This window comes from Schistocerca piceifrons, chromosome 4, assembly GCF_021461385.2.
Source record: "Schistocerca piceifrons isolate TAMUIC-IGC-003096 chromosome 4, iqSchPice1.1, whole genome shotgun sequence".
NCBI classification, from domain to species: Eukaryota; Metazoa; Arthropoda; class Insecta; order Orthoptera; family Acrididae; genus Schistocerca; species Schistocerca piceifrons.
The window spans coordinates 771067260-771094706 of NC_060141.1; the positions used below are offsets into that span (position 1 = coordinate 771067260).

Consider the following 27447-nt stretch of genomic DNA (forward strand, 5'->3'; position numbering starts at 1 on the left):
GTTACTATTTACAAACTGTTTCACTCCAGAATTATTGTTTATAACATACTTGAATCTCTCCCCACTATGCTCACTTGCAATCATGTCGAAGACATCTGTTTAAGGAGTCGGTCATTCTGACTACTGCTTCATGTTATACATTTTCACTCATGAAGTTTATTGTAAGTAATCCACTACAGTTCAAAAGGAAATATGATGTACATAATTACAATACCAGAAGGAAAATGACATCCATTATTCCACATTAAGGTTGTCTTTAGCACAAAAAGGAGTGCACAATGTTACAACAAAAATTTTTGACCACTTACCCAGTGATATAAAATGTCTGACAGACAGCAAAGTACAATTAGAAAACTAACTGATAAAGTTTCTCCTTGACGTCCTTCTATTCTGTAGAAGAGTTTCTTATACTACAATGTGGGAAAGGTGGTACATAGGACCTACTAACTCACAGTATCTGTATATCCTTTTTCTTTTTTGAAAAAAAGTAATAAATGTTCAAAATGTAACCATATGTACAAATTAATTTGCGATGTGAATGTAAAATGACTCATTCCACATTACCACAATCTATAATGCAAAATGATACATGGAACATGAAACTAACTAACTACCTCAGGAGGTGATCCAATTACAATTTTGTGTCCACCTTTGACACTGAGCTTTGACAAACAATTTGACATGAAGCTTCAATTTCTATCTTGATAGATTTTAGTTTCTTATCTATTGTGACAAATACACCATTTCCATTTCACAGTAGCCTGTTCTTCGATACATATGCTTAAATTTTCCCCAATAAACTAACGGCTGTTAAGTTCAGGTTTCAGTCAGCTTCCTGCAACTACATTTTGTGAGCTGCACTGCTTTTCATGAGGGCTCTAAACTCTTTCAATTTGTTTTGAATCCATCGACAGTAACTAATAGCATTTTAAGACTCTCGCTTGTGTTGGACACACCTTTTGATTTTACACTAATACTTCTGGGTTTCCTACAGCTGTTATTACCTGGTTTGGATGGAGAGTTTCTAATCCAAAAAATCCCAGTGTGCATTGCACACACAATCAGCTACCTGAATTGCAGCCTTTGATATGTAATACACACCTAACCCATTAGGGGGACTTCGGAAGTCACAACCTGGCTTGTTAGAACCTCTGAAGTCTCTGGTGCAAGTCTTTCACCTGATTCAGCATTAGGTGGCCATGCTCAGATCTTTGAAACTCCATGTGCAAGGCTGTTCGCACTCGACCTTGTCTTCCAGTTGCTGGCATGATTCAAGTATGACCTAGGAGCACAGACGGCAAGCATAGTTTGTTTCGACATGAGCCACAATCTGCAGTTGACTGCACCCTGTTTCATTAATGGCTGCTGGAATAGCCTCTTCAACATGTCTAGTAAGGCCACTAGGTGTACACGCTGTCTGTGCCTTATGTTCCTTCCCATTTCTTGCTGCCATTTCTCTAAGAACTACATTATTCATTGTATATTTGAACTTCTGACGATTGACAGACCTCTGCCCTTTCGCGTTTACCTCTTTTTGAGCGGGCAACAGCAGGTTTCCCAATAAGTGAAGTGAATCCCATTGGCTCGGTTTTAGTTAAAGACAGCACATTGAAATTGCTGGTTTGGGGTATCAGTATAGTACCCTGCCCCCCTGTCTCCCCCATACAGGGCATCCCAGCCCTGCCAGTGACATGCCACTCATCGTCAAATGGATGACAGATCTATACTTCCTTCACAAGAAACAGAATCCACAGGAGAATCCAAGTACGACCTTGGAGCACACATAACAAGCATAGTTTGTTCCAAAATGCGCCACAACCTGCAGTTGGTTGCATCCTTTTCCTCAATATCTGCTGGAATAGCCTCTTCAACATGTTGAGTGAGGAAACCACGAAGGAACGTCAGGTTTCTTTGGTATCTCTGGTACACCACTCTGGGCAGCTCTCCCAAAACACTGACTGACAGAAGCTGATAGACATTTGACAGTAGTTAGGGCGATTTTCGGCTGCTTGTGAATGTCAACCAACTCCTGCCATGTTCGAGAAAAGTATTCATCGTGTGACAGAATTGTGGCTGATGAGAAATGTTTTACAGGAAAGTCAGTAAATAACTTTAAACAGAACATGATGATTTTCTTTTTGTCTGTTAAGCAGAAAATCTTACTAATTTCCTTTGACAGCTGAAGCAATTAGTCCCCAAAACGAGACTTCTATTAAGGCAACAGAAAAATCTATCATAAAAATTACTAGTTTCCCAAAACTTTTGAATTTTCAGTAGCTAACAAATTCGAGAATAGGGTAGATTTACAGCAAATGTTGTTAATATACCCTCCTCTTGACAGGAAAAAACTAGATATAAGACGATATGTTAGTTATAGTGTGCATTACAGTAACCAGATCAAAAACATCAATTTACAACGAAGTAATTTCTGCACACAATAATCGTAGCTTCGAAAATTTTCAGAAATGTACGTTTATTCACATTGATCTTAACTGGAATTCAAGGTGAAGCATTCTTTGATCGTGAACGTAAATCACAAATGTTAATTTGTTACAAAGTAAGTTATTCACAACACTCGTAAGTGACGAAAATTTTCAAAAATATAGCATCCAAAAATTATAAAATATAAACTAATTTCTCACATAATTGTACAATGATGCCTGCTGTTGGCAAAAAATTCAAACAGAGCCCAATTTAAGTTAGGTCTACAATTGTTCATAACAGTACGTGTTGTTTCACGGCACTTGCAAGGTTCGAAATTTCACTATATATTACGATGCACAAGTATGTACACAGTCAATGAAAAATAATGTGGAAGCAATGTGAACAGTAAAATATTCGAATCTATAATTGTACTAAATTCGAATCGGTACAAGACTCTGGCACACATGGTCTCACTCAGAGGAAATTCTGCTTATAAAGGATCCGGCAAAATATCTTCCCTGATTTAAAGATCAAATAAAAACAGACGGTTCAAAACAAAGAAACGGTATTAACGTAAATGATGTTTAAGGTGTGAGATGTTTTGTTTGCATGCGATGCCATAGTCAGACATTAAAGCAAGTAGCGAAATGGTTAAAAAAAAGTGGTGGGAAGGCTACAAAGCGTTCAAACTCCAGAAAAAATTAATGCAGTTCATTTAAGAAGTCTTCAAAGAGATCTCCTCTAAAACACTCTAGAGTTGTTCAGTTATCTGATTGCTGCGCGTGCCGAATTTTGCAACAGGACTTGCAAATTCATCTGTACAAGATGTGTGCCTCATCAGTTGTATGAACATGATTCCCAAAGTCGCGTGAGGTCACGTGCAAATGTCACTCAAAATGGGCCTGAAGATGTTGTGGACCTGTGCAGTAATGAATACACTTATCGGGATCCCTTGTAGGGACGTGTTTATCGTCACAATTTCCGATGTTGGAGAGGATTGTATCCTCGTGAACGTCGTGAAAAACCCTTAACGGCTGAGTTATTATATGGCGCCTGGTTAGAAGAGTCAGGATAATTGGTCCTTACTGTTTTGAAGAGAATACGATGATATGATCAACACTTCTTTTGTATCAAGATTCAATGCGCTGTAGATTGGTCAGAGGCAGCTATTTCCTGCACACTTAATTTCTCCACATCGAGTCATGACAGTCACCGGACATTACACGCTGCGACTTTTTCCTATGGGGGCATCTTATACTGATGTGTTCAAACACTGGCCGAAGATTCTGCCACCCCTGAGAAATGCAATACAGGAAGAAACTGGTCTTACTCCTCAAGAAAAGCTCTTTAGATTGATACAGTATGTGTGAAGTCGCTTTCAACATGCATTGATAGTGGATGATGCCACTTGAGTGAAGCAGTCTAAAATTGCAGAATTCCCTCTGCACAGCTATAATTCATGTTAATAAAGGTTTTTTATTTTGGTCCATCTGTATTTTGTTTGAACTTTTAATCAGTGAGAATATTTGCCACACGCTGTATATACAAATAAACGTGCGAATTTGTTAATCTTTTTAACTTAGCTGAATCTGTGACAACTTCTACACTGGTGTGCCAAAGTTGACTACTGCAGCGTCAGTTCTTGACTATAAAGTTTCCACTTTTGTGCTTTAACGAAATATAACTAACTGGTGCTCATTAGTAGTGCTAACCAGCTGTTGTGCTTTGCTTTGCTGCGGTATGAATCAGTTGTAGATTCTGCGGGTCTGTATTTCAACCTTTCCCCTAAATCAGAGCTGTTAGAATAAAACAAGAATGGCAGAACAAACTCACTGAAATAAATAATGGAGGTATAAGGAGTTATACCTCCATGAAATAAATACATTCTGAGTATGTCATCTCTGCACGAAGCATTTGCAGCGTACATCGTTGACCCAGTACACGTCAATCATGTCTGCTATTGAAAGTTGACAACTTGTGTTCGGATTGATTGGGGGTTAGGTTTAACCCCAGGAATGTTTGTAGTGTGTGGTGTTGTAGTTTTGTGTGAGATTTGAGATGTTATGTCCATTGTAGTGTGAATTTGAGTGTAAATATGGCCAGTCCTAGAACCCGCAGAGTTCTATCTGAACTGAAACCGATTGACGAGAATTCGGTAAGTGTAAGTCATTGCGTCGTGAAAAGTTTGCAGCAAAGTAATAACAGATTTTTTAATTATTTTTGATATATACCTTTTTTTCAGAAATGTTTTGAGTGTGGGACTCACAATCCACAATGGGCCTCTGTGACATATGGAATATGGATTTGTTTAGAATGCTCTGGGAAACACAGAGGACTGGGAGTACATCTGTCATTTGTGCGGTCCATTAGTATGGATAAGTGGAAGGATATTGAACTTGAAAAAATGAAGGTGACTGTCGCAGGAGTGGTTATGTTACACATTTGACTATATTTGCAAAGCTCCTTCTTTGTTACTTACTTGTATTATTCTGTATTACTCTGCTGTACATGAATCTGTCTGTTGTTTTCACTCTGTTAGTGGTGTTTAACCTTATGTGTACACAAATTGTGACAAAGTGCTCTGCAAGAACGTAACTAGTAATGCCAGACTATAAAGATGAACTGCTCTCTCTCGGTTTTATTAGGTCGTACTCGCTGTAGTCTTCATTATATGTAGTCACTCGGCAGTAACTTTTTCCTCTGCCTGCACTAATGGAAAGTTAATTCAGTTGTATGAGGCATGTGTAATCAAACATTGAAATAACACCTAGCCTACAAATTAGGATATATTGATGCTCACCAAATAGAGGAGACACTGATTAGAAAGAGGGCTTGTTTAATTTTGAGATATGGTACAAAATTAGAGTAGCAACAGCAATAGAAGTGTAATAATAGAGGAAAATGTACATAAACACCTCCAGTAAATTCCATTTATGTAGTCAGATGTTTTGAATCCTGCGGTCTATTGCACCCCCCCCCCCCCCCCCCTGTCTCTCAATTTGTAAAGGTTACTTTATAATTAAAGGAAATTCTTCAAGAAAATGAGCCGTTGCCCTGATGCATTGGTGTTGGTGTGGAAGCTGTTTAAATGCAAACAATGCTCCACTGGCTTACACCAGAGACACTGTCACTTTCTGTGGAAGTAACAGCTTTTCAAAGTAATCAACTCTTGATGCTTGAATTATTGAAAGTGTTCTGGTTTAATGGTTTTTCCTCTGTACCTGACAAGGTGTATTTCTATATTTTGGTATGAAATTGTAAACTTCTGCACAAGACAGCAGTCGGTTTCATGCTGAAAGGAATAAACCCCAAGTTCTTATTGTTGTAACATTTCTGCAACTGTTTATCAGATTTTGGAGCTAGTTTAATTCATCTTTTTGAAATGCGCTGAATTAGGAGTGGAATTTACTATAGCCTGTTTATTTATGCATGGATTTATTTCACCTGATGAGACTGCAACCTTAAAGCCCTCTGTTACATCCAACAATACATCCTTAGTAAGTTAACAATTTCTGTGAATAATGTTGTTGTTGTGGTCTTCAGTCCAGAGACTGGTTTGATGCAGCTCTCCATGCTGCTCTACCCTGTGCAAGCTCCTTCATCTCCCAGTACCTACTGCAACCTACATCCTTCTGAATCTATTTAGTGTATTCACCTCTTGGTCTCCCTCTACAATTTTTACCCTCCACATTGCCCTCCAATACTAAATTGGTGATCCTTTAGTGCCTTAGAATATGTCCTAACAACCGATCCCTTCTTCTACTCAAGTTGTGCCACAAATTTCTCTTCTCCCCAATCCTATTCAATCCCTCTTCATCTAATCTTCAACATTCTTCTGTAGCACCACATTTTGAAAGCTTCTATTCTCTTCTTGTCTAAACTATTTATTGTCCACATTTCACTTCCATACATTGCTACACTCCGCACAAATACTTTCAGAAATGACTTCCTGGCACTTCTTCAGAAACTTTACCCTTGCCATTGCCAGTCTACATTTTATATCCTCTCTATTTTGACCATCGTGAGTTATTTTGCTCCCCAAATAGCTAAACTCCTTTACTACTTTAAGTGTCTCATTTCCTAATCTAATTTCCTCAGCATCAGCTGATTTAATTTGACTACATTCCATTATCCTCGTTTTGCTTTTGTTGATGTTCGTCTTATATCCTCCTTTCAAGACACTGTCCATTCCGTTCAATTGCTCTTCCAGGTCCTTTGCTGTCTCTGACAGAATTACAATGTCATCGGCGAACCTCACAGTTATTTCTTCTCCATGGATTTTAATTCCAACTCCAAATTTTTCTTTTGTTTACTTCATTGCTTGCTCAATATACAGATTGAATAACATCGGGAAGAGCCTACAACCCTGTCTCACTCCCTTCCCAACCACTGCTTCCCTTTTGTGTCCCTCGACTCTTATAACCGCCATCTGGTTTCTGTACAAAATGTAAATAGCCTTTCGCTCCCTGTTTTTTACCCCTATCACCTTGAGAATTTGAAAGAGAGTATTCCAGTCAACATTGTCAAAAGCTTTCTCTAAGTCTACAAATGCTAGAAACATAGGTTTGCCTTTACTTAATCCAGCTCCTAAGATAAGTCGTAGGGGCAGTATTGCCTCACGTGTTCCAATATTTCTACGGAATCCAAATTGATCTTCCCCGAGGTTGGTTTCTACTAGTTTTTCCATTCGTCTGTAAAGAATTCGCGTTAGTATTTTGCAGCCGTGCCTTAGTAAACTGATAGTTCTGTAATTTTCACATCTGTCAACACCTGCTTTCTTTGGGATTGGAATTATTATATTGTTCTTGAAGTCTGACATCTTGCTCACCAGATGGTATAATTTTGTCAGGCCTGGCTCTCCCAAGGCTATCAGTTGTTCTAATGGAATGTTGTCTACTCTCAGGGCCTTGTTTCGACTTAGGTCTTTCAGTGCTCTGTCAAACTCTTCACGCAGTATAATATCTCCCATTTCATCTTCATCTACCTCCTCTTTCATTTCCATAATATTTAATTATGATATAATTGAAATGCCAAATGGACAAACCATCACGAGCTACCAACCTGAAGCTTAAAAATATGTAGGCATTTTGGAGTAGGACTGTATCACCCATGAGCATATACAAAATGTGGTCAGCAAAGAGTATACTGAAAGGGCCAGGAAAATTTTGAACAGCAAGTTGAATGATACCTACACCTTCAAGGCCTTAAACATCTGGGTCATAAGCATCCTCAGATACACTGCAGGCTTTGTGAAATGGATATACATAGAGCTGGATAATCTGAACAGGAAAACAAGGAAACTCATGACACTTCACCACATACCTCCAACCTCGCTGTGATGTTGATAGGCCACGCTTGCACGGAAAAGCAGCCGGTAGAGGACTGTTGCAAGTGAGGCAGACAGTGGAAGAAGGGAAATGGGCATTGCCAGACTTTGTGAAAGATAGCAAAGAATCAGTGGTGATCGAAGTCAACAACAGAAAGTTTCTCAAAGTACAGAAAACAAAAAATCAGTACCAAAAAGCTGTGCACCAAATCCAGATGGACAGCCTGCACTATAAAGCATTGCATAAGCAGTTTTTGGAGAAAATTGAAGACGAAATAGATAAAAATCTGGTCTTGAATGACCAACAGAACTATAAAGAAGAAGACTGAATGAAAGATTTTTACTACACAAGAACAAGCCTTCAGAACTAATGCCATAAATGCAAAATTGAGACATACCCAATGTGCACACTCTGCAAAGAAGCTGATGAAACAACTGATCATATCTAGAGCTGTTGTAGAAGGTTGCTCAGTCCAGTTATAAGCAGAGGCACAATGATTAGGCATGAATGATCCACTGGAGCTGGAAAATTGCCATCTATCAGTGGTAAGGATCTTGTATGACCACAAACCAGAGAAAGTTGGTAAAAATGAACATGGTAAATTTCTGTGGAACTTCTTACTCCAGACACCAGATATCCCAAATGTGGGGGGGAAAAAAAAGTAGATCATTGACTTTGCCATTCCAGGTGACAGCAGAATAAGTGAGAGACTACACTACTGTTTGGAAAAAGTGAAACACCAAGACAGAGAGATGTGATGTGAACAAAATGTATTCCACCTATTAGGGCATGAACTACACGATTAGTATTACAGACCTGTACGTACACTGTGACTGTGGAAATTCAGTATGGAGTCGCTCTACTACATGCTGCAGCCAGAGCTACTAGATGTTGTTGCATGGAATCAGAATGTGTGAATGTGCTGCTGGGGAATGCTCTGCCACACGGTTGGTGGGCATGTCCATAGAGCATCAATTGTGCCTGCAGGAGGACCTGAATGAAGAAGTTGCCGACCTGCAATATCCGTGAGCTGTTCAGTGGGTGACATGTCAGGAAAACAGGCAAGCCATTCTATGAAGAAGACTATCATTGCAGGACAAGTTGAAGTGGAACTTGTCTGAAAACACTACATTTTGCCACTCAGCACGCCAGTGTTTCGTGTGGTCAATTTGCGTGCATAAGTGTGCAACAATTCTAGAATTTTATCTACATTTGTTTTGCTTTAACATGTGCAAAGGCACTGGTAACCTCACCATTGGGCACCTGTAACCTCCTGGACTCGCATTCAGGAGGACGACGGTTCAATCCCGCATCCGGCCATCCTGATTTAGGTTTTCCGTGATTTCCCTAAATCACTCTAGGCCAATGCCGGGATGGTTCCTCTGAAGGGGCACGGCCGACTTCCTTCCCCATCCTTTCCTAATCCGATGAGACCAATGACCACGCTGTCTGGTCTCCTTCCCCAAACCAACCAACCAACCTGTAAACTCCAAACACACACAGTCGGTGCTGTGTAAGACCTTCTCCTCTTCACTGGTTCCACATATCCCTCGCTGTTGAACCAGCCTGCCCTGTACGAGGCACTGAGTGACAAACCCACCTCACGCAGACCTGTCATTCTGCTCTGTTCAAATGCTTTCAAATGCCAATATTCCACCCTGTGATGTTGGTGGGGCATAGTGGCACTTGGTCACACATTTCCATTAGTATGATGGCTCTGCACCAGCTGAGTGTTGTCGCACAAGAGGGCACTTTTGGGCCTACATGCACATTTAAATCACTTATTATGGTTCCACTAGTGTACAGGTCCCTCTTATCATGGTGTGTTGCGGACCATTTCTCCTGAGAATGACTGTGGCACAAACCATTGAAAGTGGTCCCAGTGGCTCTCAACACGCTGGAAGCAGTGCCAAAAGATATTAGCGGACACTTGAAAAGCATTGGTATTGATGAAATATCCATCTCCCTGCTGCAAAAAGCCATTTCACTGCAATCTGCACGAATTATCCAATGACAAATTGTACAGTCCTAGGCACTTGGGAAATGTGAGAGTAGTGAACTCATTTGCTGTGTTTACTGTTGTAAACAATATGATTAACAGTAATAATACTAAAGTATTTTGGAAAATTCATTCTAATTAATACTTGTGTTGCTCAATATTCTCATTATATTTTGTTGGATGTGGGTAACAACATCTACAGAAATGTACGGCACCAGCACAGGGGGAATGAGATATGAAGAAAAGGGTGACTGGTATGGAGAAGAGTGAAAAATGATACGGTTATAGAAGCATTGGTCTGCTGTTGGACAGAATGGAAAGAGCTGGGACAACTGGGGGGAAGGGTACACTGAGCAGGAAGAGCTTGTAACTTCTAATGCAGAGTATTTTTGGGAAGAGAAGGTAACTACTGAGTGCTTCGTTCCAGAGTTGCGTGGCTGAAATGGAAAAGGGATGAAACAGATTTATTGTTATGCTTAAGTACAACCTAGTTGCTGGATGTATAAAGTGTTGGTGTTATTGTTGTCTTGAGTCTGAAGACTGGTTTGAGCAGCTCTCCATGCTACTGATTTTGTACAAACCTCTTCATCTCTGAACAACTACTGCAATCTACATCCTTCTGAGTCTGCTTACTGTATTCATCTCGTGGCCTTCCTTTACAATTTTTACCACCACACCCTTTCGTCCATAAATTGGTGATCCCTTGATGAATCAGAATATGTTCTATCAGCCGATCCCCTCATTTAGTAAAGTTGTGCCTCAAATTTCTTGTTTTGCTATTCTGTTCAGTTCTTCCTCCTTAGGTATGTGATGTACCCATCTAATCTTCAGCATTCTTCTGTAGCATCACATTTAAAAAGCATCTATTGTCTTCTTGTCTAAGCTGATTATCATCATTGTTTCACTCCTATACAAGGCTAATTTAAATCTGTATTTGATGAAAAAAATTTATCATGTTCAGAAATGCTTTACTTGCCATTGCTTGTCTGCATTTTATATCCTCTCTACCTCAGCCAACATCAGTTATTTTTCTGCCAAAGAGCAAAACTCATCTGCTACCTGTAGTGTCTTGTTTTCTAATCTAATTTCCTTAGCATCACCTGATTTAATTTGAGTACATTCCATTATTTTTGTTTGGATTTTGTTGATGTTCGCCTCCTATCCTCAATTCGACTCTGTCCATTGCGTTCAGCTGCTCTTCAAAGTCCTTTGCTGTCTCTGACAAAGGTACAATGTCATCAGCAAAGCTCAAAGTTTTAATTTCTTCTCTGGACTTTAATTCCTACTCCAAATTTTTCTTTGGTTTCCTTTAGTGCTTTCTCAATGTACAGGCTGAATAACATCGGGAATAGGCTACGACCATGTCTTAACCCTTGCTTTCCTTTTATGCCCCTCAACTCTTGCAACTGCTGTCTGATTTCTGTACGAGCTGTAAATAGGCTTTTGTTCCCTTCATTTTGCCCCTGCTTCCTTCAGAATTTCAAAGAGAATATTGCAGTCAGCATTGTCAAAAGCTTTCTCTAAGCCTACAAATGCTTTGTGTAGGTTTGCCTTTCCTTAACCTATCTTCTAAGAGAAGTTGTAGGGTCAGTATTGCCTCACATGTTCTTACATTTCTCTGGAACCCAAACTGATCTTCCCCGAGGTCGAATTCTATCAGTTTTTTCTATTCTTCTTCTGTAAAGAATTCGTGTTAGTCTCTTATAACCATGACTTATTAAACTGATAGTTCGATAATATTCACACCTGTTAGCACATGCTTTCCTTGGAATTGTACATTTACATTCTTCTTGAAGTCTCCTACATCTTGCAGACCACATGGAACAGTTTTGCAATGTCTAGCTCTCCCAAGACTGTCAGTAGTTCTGACAATGCATGTATTCCAGGGACCTTGTTTTGACTTAGGTCTTTCAGTGCTCTGTCTAGTTCTTCTCTTAGTGTCACGTTTCCCATTTCATCTTCACCTACATCCTCTTCTCTTTGTTTAATATTGCCTGAAGTTGATCACCCTTTTATAGACCCTTATTTTTTATATATATATATATATATATATATATATATATATATTTATATTAAAAAAAAACAAAGATGAGGTGACTTACCGAACGAAAGTGCTGGCAGGTCGATAGACACACAAACATACACACAAAATTCAAGCTTTCGCAACAAACTGTTGCCTCATCAGGAAAGAGGGAAGGAGAGGGGAAGACGAAAGGAAGTGGGTTTTAAGGGAGAGGGTAAGGAGTCATTCCAATCCCGGGAGCGGAAAGACTTACCTTAGGGGGAAAAATGGACAGCTGTACACTCGCACACACGCACATATCCATCCACACATACAGACACAAGCTTGTGTGTTTATATATATATATATATATATATATATATATATATATAATGGAAGGAAACATTCCACGTGGGAAAAATTATATATAAAAACAAAGATGAGGTGACTTACCGAACAAAAGCGCTGGCAGGTCGATAGACACACAAACAAACACAAACACACACACAAAATTCAAGCTTTCGCAACAAACTGTGTGTTTGTGTTTGTTTGTGTGTCTATCGACCTGCCAGCGCTTTTGTTCGGTAAGTCACCTCATCTTTGTTTTTATATATATATATATATATATATATATATATATACCACACACACACACACACCCTCCGCCTTTCAGCTTTCCGTTCATTGCTTAGTACTGGTTTTGCATCTGAGCTCTTGATATTCAGACAGCTCTTTTCTCCAAAGGCCTTTCTAATTTTTCTGTAGGCACTATCCATCTTTCCACTTGTGAAATATGATTGTAAATCCGAACATTTGTCCTCAAGCTATTTTGCACTTCCTGTCAATCTCAATTTTTCGACATTTGCATTCCCTTTTGCCTGTTTCATTTTATGCATTTTTGTATCTTCTCACTTCATCGGTTAGTCAGTATCTCCTATGATATCCAAGGATTTCTACCAGGCTTGTCTTCTTACCTACTTAATCCTCTGCTGCCTTCACTACGTCATCTCTTAGTGCTACTCATTCATTTTCTAGTGTATTCCTTTCTCCTGTTCTAGTCAATTGTTGCCTAATGCTTCTTCTGGAACTTTCAACAATCTCCGATTCTTTTTAGTTACCTGGGTCTCATCTCCTTAATTTCCTACCATCCTGCTGTTTCTTCATATTTAATCTACTCCTTGTAACCAATAAATTATAGTCAGTCCTCAATTGCCCCTGGAATAGTGTTGCTGTTATCGAAAGAAAATAGAAATTTGGAATGTTATGGTAAGTACAGGACTCAAAGGACAAAGAAACAATTTTAGAAAATGTTTAAATTTACATGCTTTTGTATTGCTTTTAATTGAATAAAGATTACTTTAAAAAAATAACATTTTTGGGTTCTCCTTGCAATAATCAGTAAATTCATTTATGGAATAAAATGCATTTTCCTCTAGTATATCTCTGACTGTGTGCTTAAAGGTATTTTAATGTTCTTTATTGAGCTGATGCTGTTTGGAAGGCAATTGAATAAGTACATTCCCATATATAGTACACTTTTATCATTAAAATTACCAAATATGCAGCAACCAGTCGCAGAATCATGTTTTATTTATTCACTTTTGCAAATCGATTTCAACTGATTAACAACCATCATCAGTGCTTTCAACCAACATGTGCCCTGAGTAGTAGTAATGTCTTAAGCAGAGGTCAGACATAACTTTGTTTGACCTCTGCTTAAGACAGACATATTGGTTGAAAGCACTGATGATGGCTGTTAATCAGTTGAAATCAATGTGCAAAAGTGAATAAATAAAACCTGATTTTGTGACTGGTTGATGCATATTTGGTAATTTTATGGTTTATGGTCGCTGCACGACTTGGGTACCACATGGAGCCCACCATTCACACCTTTATCATTGTTACTTTTCCTGTGTTGGATTGCTCTCTTCTTGTCTCATGTTGATAAACCTCTTCACTTTCTTAAAATTACCATTTTTATTATTATGTACTAGTATTTTGTTCATATAAACATTTGTTACGGTTAAAATGTTTGGCAGTTTAGATACTGATGTGCAGTTTGTTCTTCATTTTGCATAGCTCAGTATGCGTATAGCCCTTTCTGTATGATGTCCCTTCTTTATATGTACTGAGCTACCCTATAGTTTTATTCCAAATGACATTATTGATTCAAATAGTGTAAAGTACAGTATTTTGAGGTCTTTAATACTTACAATTTTGGCTAACTTCCATAGTGCATAGCAACTGAATTTAATTTACTGTTTATACTACTGGTGTACTCTGTCCATAGTGTTAGTAATCAATGTGGAGACCTAGATAGTTTATACATTGTACATGTTCAAGTTCATTTTCTTGATTTTTTAAAATTCTAATTCATTACCATTTAGTTGACTGTTTTTAATACTCTTGAGGGTGGATTTTTTAAAAAAATTCTCATCAGTTATTATTTCTAAACAAGTTTTTTGGTCAGTTTAAAACACTTTCAGCTCCATGTGTAGCTTCTTGATCCATTCCATCAATTAAAATGCTTCCAAGAGCCAGTGTTCCTATGATGATTTCGCCAACCCACTCATACAACTCATTGATATCTCTTTTAAAAGTAGCTGCCACATCACAGTATTAATCCAGTGTTTGAGAAATTCATCTGCTTCATCTTCATAAGTAATATATTAAAATCAAATGCCTTGATACAATCGAGCAGTGTTAAAATGGTTGCGTCACACCTGTCTGTGGCATATTTGATATTGTTCACCTCCTTTTTCAATGCAGTTATGTTGCTGTGGTGTTTGCTTGATTTTTGTTGTGGTTGTTATAGGTCTTAAAGTAGTCTCTCTGCTATTCACAAAGAATGAAGGCTTTAGGTGGTGCAGGTAATACAGTGATTGATTTGTAGTCTTCTAGTGGTTTTGGGCTGTCATTCATGGGTACTTGTTGAATTAAGCATTGTTGCCGCCCAGTAAGACGTATACTACTAATGAAACGTATTGAGGATGTCTGTAAGAACTGAAATTATAATACCTGTAAGATTTTTAATCATACTTCTGCTCACTCCGTAATTGTAAAACTTAAACTTTCAAGGAAATGTCAGGATTAATAAAATGTTCCAGATTATTATGCCATGGTCAAATGGATACTTAAAACCCAACATTCCGTCCCATCTGCGGAGGACATTTTCAAGGGGGATCATAGCTTCTTTGAATGTCTGATTCACACCCTGGCTTGGTACTGACTACAGCAAAATTCTGCTTCTGCATGCTTCCGTGCAATGCTGTGATGTCAAGTTTTCAACGTGTGACCGCAAATGGCTATTGCTGACTGCCATCGTCCACTGTCGCTATCACCCCATGGTGGAAGACTGGTACATATCATCTTCAGCACCGGAATCCAGATGTCATTCAGTTTCACACCCTCCTCCTTCCTATTGAAACTCCTGGTGTGTTTTACAATCTCTTTGGCTTATTTGTGTAACCTTTCATGGTATCCACTTGTGGCTGCCAGTGCTGGAGACCTATCAAAATGAATGTGGTGGTCTCCTGGCTGCAAAGCATCTTAAACAACAGCTGATCTGTCAATCTCCCCCCTTCTGCAATTGCCCTTGTGCTCTTCAAGTTGTTTTTTAACCATTCTTTTTGTAGTACTCATATACACCTCCCCTCAACTACACAGAACCCTATAAATACTTTTTTTTCCAGCAGTTGGCGAGCATCATTTCTGATTTTAGGTGACACTGTAATTTCTGGGCGGGTTCGCTTTTTCAAGATTTTTCCTATGCAGTTAGTAATGTCCTCAATGAAAGGCAGGAAAACTTTAGATTTCACCAGTGCTTGAGCTTTGGTATGATTTCTATGCAGTAGTCTTGATACTCTTTTCGCCTTAGCAAATGAATAACCGTTTTGAGCATTGCATTGGTGAGATGCTTTAATTCTGCTTCAAGCAGCTCTGGTTTGCATATTTTCCTTGCTCTATCCATGGATTTTTTTAATGATGCATCACTCTTGATGTGGGTGGTGGTTTGGATTCCAGTGTAGGTAACAGTCTGCATGTGTGTGGGCTTTTGGGAAACCATGTGATCCAAGCTACCATCCTCTTTCTTGAAAACTAGCAAATCAAGAAAATTCTTGGGAAAAGCAGAACATTGTGGTAATCTAAAAACCCACCCAGAAGATACATGATCACCTAAAACTGGCCAATGGCACCTACCAACTGCTGAAGAAAGCAGGAATTTGTTGCCATCACCCCAGGAATTTCAGTAAAAAGGAGGGTGTGAAATTGAATGATATCTGTATTCTGGTACTGAAGATGATGTGCACCAGTCTTCCACCATGGTGTGATAGCAACAGCAGACGATGGCAGTTGACAATTCAAAACTTATCACGCCATTACGCGGAAATGGAATTTTGCTGTAGTCAATAGTGAGCCAGAGTCTGAATCGGACCTTAAAAAAAGCTGTGATCCCTGTTCAAAATGTAATCCACAGATGGGGATGATACATTGGGTTTTAAGGTGAAATCCATTTGACCCCAGCATAACAGCCCAGAATATTTTATTAATTGTCACTCCATAATTGCCTATTGCTTCCAAGGACATTCTCATGATTGCTTTCTGTAATGTGCATGCAGAAACAAACTTCAAGAAAAATGCATCTGTCTCGAGATGCTGTCTTCTAGCTGGTAACTTTCACAACTTGTGAACCATCCCTGGTTGCAAAAAGGTCTTGTAATTCTTATTCAGAGGCTTGGAAAGTAGCATCAAAGTTTTTGTTACAGTTCATGTTTGAAAACAAATTGTCTCAGATGGTTCCAGAAATATTTGATGTGTATGTCTTAGCTAAATCACTCTTATGTATCAAGTCCACAGTTTTCTTAATGGCTGTTTGAGTGGGTTTTTAATTAACACATTAATTTTACATGAGGGTCATTCCATGTCAAGTGGCCTAAATTTAGACAAGCTCCCTACTCGACCATCTCCAATTTTGATGAAATTTTTACAGGATGTACTTATAGACCTTACAGGAAGCACTGCCAAATTACAGCTTCATAAGTAATATGGTGGGGCCACTAGCCACCTTTTCGTAAAGGCTTGTTTTTTGACATTGCAACTGAGATGAATAAATTATCGACTTTGTTTTACCATTGTTCAGTATCTAAGAGACCTGTCGTGCTGAAACTTTGTGATCCTATTCAACTTTTTGGGTACAATAGCTTGTTGTAGTACAAAAGGTCAAACTATGGTAAATTCATCACAGTGTGCTATCAGAGTGGCTCATAAATCTTGTCATACCAAATTTTGGCTATACTTGATTGCCTTGTATCTACTGAAAGAGTAACTTTCTGAAGCTAATACTTTAGTTACCTGCAGCCTGCCAGCATGTCATAAAGCTCTGCAAGTGGCACCTAGATTGCTCAAATAATAACTGAGTTATCGAAGTTCAAAGTGTGTTAAAAAATTTAATCATTCAATTTTGGCTCACTTTCAAAAGGTCATATCTCAAAAGGAATCACTCAGATTTGATTTTTATCAGCACCATTGGAAAGAGCTCACCTTTTTTGATCATAAAAAGTTTTTATTTTGGAGATTTTTGCATTTAAGAACAAATAAACTTACATTTTCTTTACATTACATTTCTCGACATTGGAGCTTAAATGAATAAATGATCAACTTTGATTTACCATTACTCAGGATCTAAGAGACCTGCCATGCTGAAACTTTGTGATCCTGTTCAGCCTTTTGGGTACAATATCTTAGCTGTAAAACGAAAGGTCAAACTATGGTAAATTCATCATAATGTGCTGTCAAAGTGGCCCATAACTCTTGTCCTACCAAATAAACGTACGTTTATATTACAGTAAAAAATGCATGTACCAGTTGTACTCTTTATGGTTCCCAAGCCAAATATTTCAGTTCTTGTTAATTCATTTGCTGAAATTTGTTACAAATAGCAATTACAGTTGATTCTAACAAGCTATAATGTCGGCCCATTCTTGTTGCAGATGGAGCTGGAATGACAGAAATAATGTGTTGGTTTGGAATCCAACAAGTATCCTGCCTAGCTGGCCAATAGAATGAATGTGCAGGTCCATTGGGGTGCATGAAACTGACTAAAACATCATTTTCTTCTTCTGAAACTTCAGACACATTACCAATCCACCAGTTTCCGTCATATATACAGGCAATGCATTGGCCCAATGAAACTGTTGCTTGACTTTGGTCAACATTTGCCAGAAAAAAAATGTATCATTGGATACTCTTCTAATACAAACTTGCTTTTCATTTAATGGCACAAAATGGTGATTCTCTCGTGTTCCTGATACTGTGCAGCCATTTTTGAACCTTGCCTCCTGCTCAGTTTTTAACGTTTCAATTTCTTCTTTTGAAACAAAAATGAATTGGATTCCTCTGATATTCTTCGTACAGTATTTAAACAAATCAGTTGGTGTCAAAATCTGGCCCTCAGTTGGTCTTTGAAGGCTTGCTCTTCCTGCTAGGTGCTTTACAGTTCCTCCAATTCCATCACATGGAGATTTTCCATGGCTTGTATCAAAAAAGTTCCATTCAGCTGAGATTCCAAAGTCATTTTGTTGGTGGTAGAGATTCAGAAAATTTTTGAAGTTTTTGTACTGCGCAGCTGACACATCACTGAAGCAGCAAATGTGTGTGATTTTTCCAAGGAGACACTTTAGATTTTCTATTAATTTCACTATAAAAGCATGTACAGCGATTGCATCATGTTTCAGGCTGTCGCTTATTATACAGTAGCTGATGCTGCTGATGTCAAAGTTATTTCTGAAGTACACAACAAATGGGTGTAAAGTCGCTTGGCTGTTGTTCCAGTGAAAACCTTGAGCTGCATCCTGGACAATGAAGGAATAATTTTCAGCAAAGTCCATTAATATGATGAGTTCAGTTGGCTTACAGCTTTCTTTTATGCATTTTAGGTGCTTGCTCTGGTGCTTTGCAACATAATGATGAGTGAAAAGTTTGTCAATTTTTGAAATCAGATCTTCAATAAAATCCTCAGTGGTCATCTGCTTGGTTTTTAACGTATCTCTATCAGTGTGCACCCACTGTTTGAACTCAGTGGTATCATTGGGATCACTGTCTTCAAAATGACTTTCTAAAAACTGTTCCAGTAGTTCTTTTCCTGGTCAGATTTCACAGCAATCAAGCATGCAGTCTTTGCATTCCAAAACACACATAGTTTTAGCAATCCGACTCTTATAATCTTCTTTAATTGGAGTGCTTGCAAGCATTGGTTTCACATTTTGGTGTAAAGTGCAAACACAGACTGAGTGGGTTCCTGCAGCACCCACAGTGATGCACCATTTTGGCCTCAGTTCGCAAAATTTGGAAAATCCAATTTCAGGCCCATGCTGAAGTCGATATGCAGCAAACATTTCTTTCAAATTATTCATTCTGAAAAAATGTTACCACTCCTTCTTTTACGGCATCTGGATACGATCCTCTCTGAAACACCAAATTCTTGCATTGTCTCTTTTATAGTCCAGCTTTGTGGTACTAATGTAAGTATTTGCAATTTTTGAGGCTGCCTTGACAATTGCAACATCTGTTTCAATTATTTAATCAGATGCTTATAATCTTCACAATCAGGACATGCCTTGCTTGTACTAGGTGTTTGAAGAGCTTTTTGGGGCGAATCCTCCAGCAGCAGCAATGTTATTCGCAATTGCTTCTTGAGCTTCGCTTATTTTTAATTTTGCATAACCTTTCACATCCCTTTTTGATACTATCTGAAATTTTAGAGGGGAGACCCCAAAAGCAGGTAGGCTTGAATAGATTGATACTTCTGGATATGCTTCATCTTCTGACTGGTTTGAAGTTGACTGATTTTTCTGCTTTCTTTGCTAAAAATTGTTTTCTGCAAGTTGGACTGATCTATTGACCAGGTTTCACATTGCTCTTAGTCAAGGCTTGCAATTGTTTTGCTGTTTCCACATTGACAATCCATAAACACTTTTCAATAGAATGGTTCTTTGCACCAAAAGGATTACAACAAGATCTGTTCTAGAAAGTCATATTTGTCCACAAGTATTGCTTTGTGATGAAAGCATATTTGTGCATTTTCAGTAAGACATATCTCACTTCTTTGGTTTATTAATTCCTGTTGCTTTACAGAACATTCTTTGATTGGAATGAAGCCTTGTTGATGTGTTATGTTTTCAGATGACATGCAGAATTATCTGAATGGCCGATGACACATGGTACTGAAACCTCGTTGATATCCAATACACTACCATTAAATTTATGCTTCAAATTGCAGTTTGTTTCAATATTGGATAAAGCAGAAGTGGTGTATATTTCCAACTGAAAAATATTAAACAATCATAGATAATGCGAACTTCCTTGAGAATAAACAGAAAAAAATTAAATAACCTGATAAACGTTTCTAAAGAGTCACCCCATACCTTGAAATAATATTTACTTGCCGAAAAAAGATTTTTATACAGTAATGACAACGCATGTTACATCATTTAAAAAGGCACACACAACGTCTGAACACTCTTCACTACACAACAGTGTTCTTCAGACTGATTGTTGAAGCATGTTATCAAACTCCATTGTTGTTGACACTGAACTGGTCTGTCTCCAAATAAAAACAACTTTTTCTGATCAGATGAGGTGAGTGCAGATAACTAAGTTATTATTTGAGCAATCTGGATGCCACTTGCAGAGCTTTGCATGCTGACAGGTTGCAGATAACTAAAGTATCAGCTTCAGAAAGTTATTCTTTCAGTAGATACAAGGCAATAAAGTATAGTCAAAATTTGATACAACAAGATTTATGAGCCACTTTGATAGCACACTATGATGAATTTACCATAGTTTGACCATAAGTACTACAACTAAGTTATTGTACCCAAAAAGTTGAATTGTATCACAGTTTCAGCACAACAGGTCTCTTAGACCCTGAACAATGGTACAACAAAGTTGATAATTTGTTAATTTCAGTTACAATGTCAAAAAACAAACCTTTACAAAAAGATGGCTAGTGGCTCCACCGCACTACTTATGAAGCTGTAATGTGGCAGTGCTTCATGTAAGGTCTATATGTACATCCTGTAAAAATTTTATCAAAATTGGAGATGGCCGAGTGGGAACTCTTAGGCCACTTGAATGACCCAGGACCATCAAAGGCTTACCAGAATTCTTTAGCCATGCAGAATGCATCTGTATAGTGACATTTATGCTTAAGTGTGATTAAAAGGTGTGGCATAGGAACACTGTATATCAGTATTTGAAGAGAAAGCGGTTTTAGAAATGAAAAATGGCAAAGAATGGCTTTATAGAATAATGGGCAAGTAGAACTCCCACTGTCAGGGTTCTGTACAAACGTAATTATATTTATTGACAGTTCATCCAGTGTGGGAATCAAGAATCTAGATAATTTTTGCTTGTTATTGATATTGATACAGGCAAGGTATTGCTCCTGGAAATTCAAAGAGTTTAAATAATGCTTTAATTTTATGTTTGAAGTCAGATAACAAATGACAAAAGAAATAATTTTTGTGTGATATAAATAAAAGTTAACACTATTTGCATTTTTTTTTTCCTGTAGCTGTATTGTGAAACCTTGGCTTTCATGATTCTTGGTCAACAGGAAGTACCCTAGAGGTTTGATGACCTTGAGTTTGCAAGTATCAAAATATGTGATGTAAATGTCCCTATCTTTTGTTTGCTTTGACTTAGAAGCTTCAGTATTTACATCACTAAGGGTCGATAGACCTTAATATGTGGCATAAACTTCAACTTTGATATGTCTATACCAATTTCTGAGTAAAAGGGTTTCTGACTGACTGTACCGAGCATGAGGACTTATGAAAAGATAATTTTACAGAAAATCAAGAACAAGATACAACCACAATTAGGAGCCAACAACAAGGTCTTTGATGTGGAAGGTCAACTATAGGTCACATATATACAGCTAGATGGGTTGTAGAAAAGAAATGGGAATTTGCGAAAGACATTGTACTTTCATTCATAGATTCAAAAAAAGGCTTAAGACAATGTTAGAAGGGAAGAGAGATGGCAAGTTTCTAATAGATTGGAACTGTCAAAAGGTATGCAACTCAGAATTGGAAACATATATAACAAATTCCTGAATTGGGTCATAATAAATGACAAAAAGTCGGAATGGTTTAGAACAGGCAGAGGAGTTTGACAAGGAAGTGTGCTCTCAGCAGTGCTCTTCGGTATTGGTAGGGCAACATCATAAGGAAAGTTCAGCAATGATTAGATACAAAAATCATAGCATGTGCAGATGATTTGATGATGTGGGAAGACAATGAACAAAAATTGGAATAACTAAATACCTGATAGAGGATAACTGGAAAAGCAGGCATGAGAAAAAGCTTAACAAAAAGTGCGGTAATGAAAATTGGCAGGGAAAATGAAAAAATCGAGAATGTATGTTATAATGGGTGGAGTAGATGCTGTCAGGTATCTAGGAAGTAAGTTGATGAGGAAAGAAAAGACCAAGGAAGAAATTTCGAAGAGGATAGAAAACTGCTCAAAATTGTGTATTTGAAATAATTAGTAACTGGAAAATACCTGCCAAAGGATATATCATGGCATACAAATAGTATTATCTAATAATTTTGACCTGTGTCTCAGAATGTTGGACCTGGGAAAGAAAGCTCTGAATAGAATTTAAGTGGTAAGTGTGCTTTCTACAAGGGAACCTGGTTAAGGACAGAGTGAAAATGAAACAATACAAAACGTGATGCTGATCAATCCACTAAAAGAAACTCATGAGAGAAATAAACCGAAATGGTTTGGTCATGTTAAGAGCTTGGGGAGAAGACCAATTGGAAGACAACGAAAAATGTGGTGAGACGAGGTGAAGGATGATGTGCTTTGAAGAGGAAAGAATTGGGAGGAAGTTCTAGACGATAAATTTTAGAAGACAAGAGGAGATTTGAGGAGGTTTTGTAAACGACCTGCATAAGCTGATAAGTCTCAGGAAGAAGAAAAAGATGGAATTGGAAGCACTATAGGTTATAGTAAAATGAGCAATTGACATTGCCTTTAACACCTACAGCTGTGTTTCTTTAATAAACATATTGTCAGTGTAAGATGAAACTAGTATTACTGTAGATATTTGCAAAGTGAGAAGAGTGTTTTAGAAAATAAGTTAGATCAAACCAAGAGGTGTTATAGTATGAAATGAAATGATTTGACAAATGCATGCTTGAAATATAATAGGATAAAAATTGGACTGGATGAATGAAAAAGTAGCCCTCTTTTGATCACTTAGTTTCAGGCTTGGAAGTGATATTTACCCAACATTAGAATATAAATGTGTGGCAAAAAATGTCAATGATGACGATTCTCTGGATGACACAAGGATGAATTATCTTTACTTATCTGACATAATACTTTGTGCCAGTTTCTAATGGAGATATTAAAATAAAGAAACAGGCAAGTATAAATGTCATTCCAAACAGAAATGCTGTAAGATCACTTATTGTATTGATTGGGTGCAATGATCTCAGGCAATACATTGGACATTTTCATCAAATCTAAGACTATCATTGGTGTGTCTGGTCAATGTACAAGGGGAGCATAGTCTTTTCCCAATTACAAAAATTTTTTTCTACGGAACTGGGCTGGATATAGCAATGTAGTTTGTTGCAAATGGTATGTTAATTCATAGTTTTTTTTTAATTGATAACTTCCACTTGTGCTCCATCTGTTGCCCTTGGAGCATCTAGGTGATACTCAGTGTCTCTACATGACTTCGCCAACATCTCTTCCATAACCACTTCATATCATTGTTCATTCCAGGTCTATCGCTTCTTGCCTTGCCACCAACATTGCCAATCTCTCATTGAAACCACAAAAAACAATGCATTATCTTCTGCATAGATGCCATTGGGACAGCAGCATACCAGGGGAGGGAGGGGGCGGGGGGAGGGGGGGGGGGAGGGAGAGGGAGAGGGAGAGAGAGAGAGAGAGAGAGAGAGAGAGAGAGAGAGAGAGAGAGAGAGAGAGAGAGAGAGAGAGAGTTAGTTCATGAATTAATCTACCATCTACCATTTACAGCAAACCACACAGGTGCATCTAGTGTAGTGCCGTAGAAATAAGTTTTTGTAATCTGTGAAAGGCTTTATATTCACCCTGTATATTGTATGACGACTTGCTGCATATTTGGGAATTTTGAAACCCTGAAAGCAGATGCTGGTTTTTATGTCCAATAATTAAAATTTTGTTTGTTTGTACTCCTTTCTGGTTTGCTGCCTCACTCTCCCTAGTAGCACTCAATGGCCGATGTGAAGTGATGGAGGCAAAACTGGCTTATAAGAAGTTACAAAACAGTTGAGATTGGCTACAGAGATGAGATGTCTTTTTATAGAATAACTTGGTTTGCACAGCAAAATTCTGTAATATAATTTTTTCCTCTTCTAGAAGGAAGAAAGTGGGGGGTGGGGGGGGGGGAGGGGAGGGGTTGCAGGGCAGCCCATTTAGTCATTTTACAGTACCAATAAGAAAGGCTTGTTGAGTAAAATGTTGGATTATTGCTATTTTACCAATGATGCGAAAACAAAGGAAAAATGCAGCCTAGATGAATGCTCTTAACAAGAACTAAATGAATTCTGTGGTCAGACCTGCACACGTCATGTTGCTGACTGATCACCAGGTCATCCTTAGACAATGGTATCTCTGAATGTGATGAGACAACCATTTTCCCAGCTGTTTATAACTTAATGATTTTGGAGTCATCACCTCCTCATGCAGTCTTACAAGGTCAAGAGCACCCAGTTCTAGTTTTCCTGCCCCCCCCCCCCCCCAAAAAAAAGCTTTGACAGTACTTGGAATCAAACTCAGATTTTTTTCAAATGGCAGTTACGTATTCTGACAGTTCAGCTACTGTGTATGTTCTCAATAATGAAGTTTAATGTTGCCCAGAAAGATTAGCTGCATTTCCTTATGTTTTCAGAACAAGATTCTCATGTATCATATTTGTTTAGGTTGGCGGCAATCGAAGAGCAAGAGAATTTTTTGAATCACAACCAGACTGGGATGACAGCATGTCAATCCAAAGACGGTACAATACGAAGGCAGCTGCTCTTTACAGAGACAAAGTAAGTCATGTGTCACATTGTTGTGCAGTGTTTCTAAGCTGAGTGCATCTTTGTCTTCCATGTTTGTTAATCTTTCCATTAACTGAAATTTCTTCATCTGGAATGATGATGCAGATGGTGATTTACATGAAAGTATGTGTACGAAAGGTAAGGAAATAGTGGTAACTAGGAGCTATTTAAACTTAACGCAGTGTGTTAGAATGCAATGTGTACTCAACAGCAAACATGGAACTGTATTACCTCTATGGCACAATTACTGCTACAAAAAAGTGCGGATTTGTGGTTAATTGGTTGTCAGACAGCAAATCCAAAGGTTCAGGGTTGAATCCACAATCAACCCTAGAATTCTATCACCCCCCCCCCCCCCCCCCCCCCCCATTATTATTGAATGCCTCAGGAGAACAAACAGACAAAACTGTATTTCACCTGGTATGCAAATGATATGAGATGGGAAAAATACCTTCAGATGTTAAGGAGACTGTTATATTGCAATTCCAAAGAAGGCATGTGCTGACAAGTGTGAATATTGCAAAACCACCAGTTTAACTATTCATGGTTGCAAGATAATTGACATGAATTGTTGAGAAAATAATGGAAAAACTGGTAGAGACTGACCTCATGGAAGACCTGGTTGGGTTCTGAAGAAATGTCAGAACATTCAACCTATCTTAGATTGAAGACAGGCAAACTTAAATTTATGATATTTGTAGATTTATAGAAGGCTTTTGACAATGTTGACTGAAATTCTGAAGGTGGTGGGGATAAAGTACAGAAAAGAAAGGTTATCTAGAACTTGTTCAGATACTAAACTGCAGTTATGAGAGTCGAAAGACATGAATGGAAAGCAGTAGTTGAGACGGGAGTGAGAGAGACGGGATTGTAGCCTGTGTCCAATGTTATTCAGTGTGTACACCAAGAAGGCTGTGAAGGAAACTAAAAAGAAATTTGGGATGGGAATTACAGTTAAGGAAGAAGAAGTTAAAACATTGAGGTTTGCTGATGACACTGTAATTCTATCATAGAGGTCATAGGACTCGAAATAATAGTTGAACAGAATGGATAGTTTCTTGAAAAAAGGCTATACAATGAACCTAAACAAATGTAAAACAAGGGTGACAGATTGTAGTTGAATTGGAATGATCACATAGAAAATGTTGTGGGGATAGCAAACTAAAGACTGTGATTTATTGGCAGAACACTTAGAAAATTCTAATGGTCTACTAAAGAGACTGCTTACACTATGCTTGTCTTCCCCCTTCTGGAGTATTGTTGTACAGTGTGGGATACACATCAGGTAGGATTGATGAATGGCATCACAGTCCAAAGAAGGGCAGCTCATTTTGTATTATTGCAAAGTAGGGGAGAGAGTGCCATGGGTCTAATACATGAATTGGAGTGGCAATCATTAAAACAAAGGTTTTTCATTGAGACAGGATCTTCTCATCAAATTTCTATCACCAACTTTCTCCTCAGTGAGTGGAAATATTTCATCGGTGTTCACATATGTACGGAGGAATGATCATCATAATAAAATAAGGAAAATCGGAGCTTGCACAGAAAGATGTAAGAATTTGTTTTTCTCGTGCGCTGTTTTAGAGTTGAAAGGTAGAGAAATAGCTTGAAGGTGTTTTGATGAATCCTGTGCCAGGCACTTAATTGCAGAGTAATCATGTACATGTAGAACAACACTGTTGTAATTAGATTAGGAAGTGACACAGTAATAGCAGTAGCTTAGTTTTGTTACTTGGGATGCAAAATAAGCAACAGTGGCTGTAGTAGGGAGTATAAAAAATGCAGGCTGGTAGTAATAAGAAAACCAGTTCTGAAGAATGGAAATTTTTTAACATTGGATATAAATTAATATGATAGGAAGCATTTCCTGAACATATTTGTGTGAAGTGTAGCCTTGTACAGAAGTGAAACATGGATGATAAGCAAAATAGAAGCTTTTGAAATCTGGTACAACAAGAGAATGATGAAGACTAGATGGATAGATTAAGTGATCAAGAGGTACTGACACTAATTCGGGAAAACATAAATTTGTGATAAACTCGACTATAAGAAGGGATTGGTGGATAGGACTCACCCTGAAGCATTAAGTAATCATCGGTTTGGTTATGGAAGTAAGTGTGGAGGCTAAAATTGTGGAGAGAGCAAAGGATGATTACAGAACCTAGGTTCAAAATTGATGCAGTAGATTGTAGAGATTAAGAGAATTGCATAGTGTAGACTAGGGAGGAGAGCTACATCATATCAGTCTTTCAACTGATCAGTCTTTCAACTGAAGATGACAACCATCACCATTTTGCGCTTTCTTCCCAATGACATGGGACATAGTAAGCTTCTCAACAGGTGAAGTGTCTCACTGGCTCAGTTTCAATTTAAGACAGCACCTCAGACGTGTTGTTTAGGTTGATGGATGTGATACCCTTAGTTTTCCATGGTGCCTGCGTCTTTGTACAGTGCCCCTCGACATACCACGCACAGTCAAGGGCTGATAGGTACTGTACTTCCAGGTGAGGAGACGATATCCACAGGATCTGCCAAATACAACCATTCAAAGCTGCTTCCAGGAGCTACAGTTGGAGAATTTTC

General features: G+C 38.2%; 1 protein-coding gene across 3 annotated transcripts in view; it reads left to right on the forward strand.

Annotated features, from left to right (window-relative positions):
• Nucleotides 1–4172: 4172 nt before the first annotated feature.
• Nucleotides 4173–27447, forward strand: part of LOC124794710 (ADP-ribosylation factor GTPase-activating protein 1) — a 77024-nt gene continuing 53749 nt past the window's right edge. For 2 of the 3 annotated variants that reach the window (XM_047258289.1, XM_047258290.1), the window contains exons 1-3: nt 4178–4579; nt 4667–4834; nt 24739–24852. In XM_047258289.1, the coding sequence (XP_047114245.1) occupies nt 4520–4579; nt 4667–4834; nt 24739–24852 (342 nt within the window). In that variant the 5' untranslated portion in view covers nt 4178–4519. Of the gene's footprint in view, nt 4580–4666; nt 4835–24738; nt 24853–27447 lie in introns of all 3 variants that reach the window. The other variant, XM_047258291.1, reaches the window with a different exon arrangement.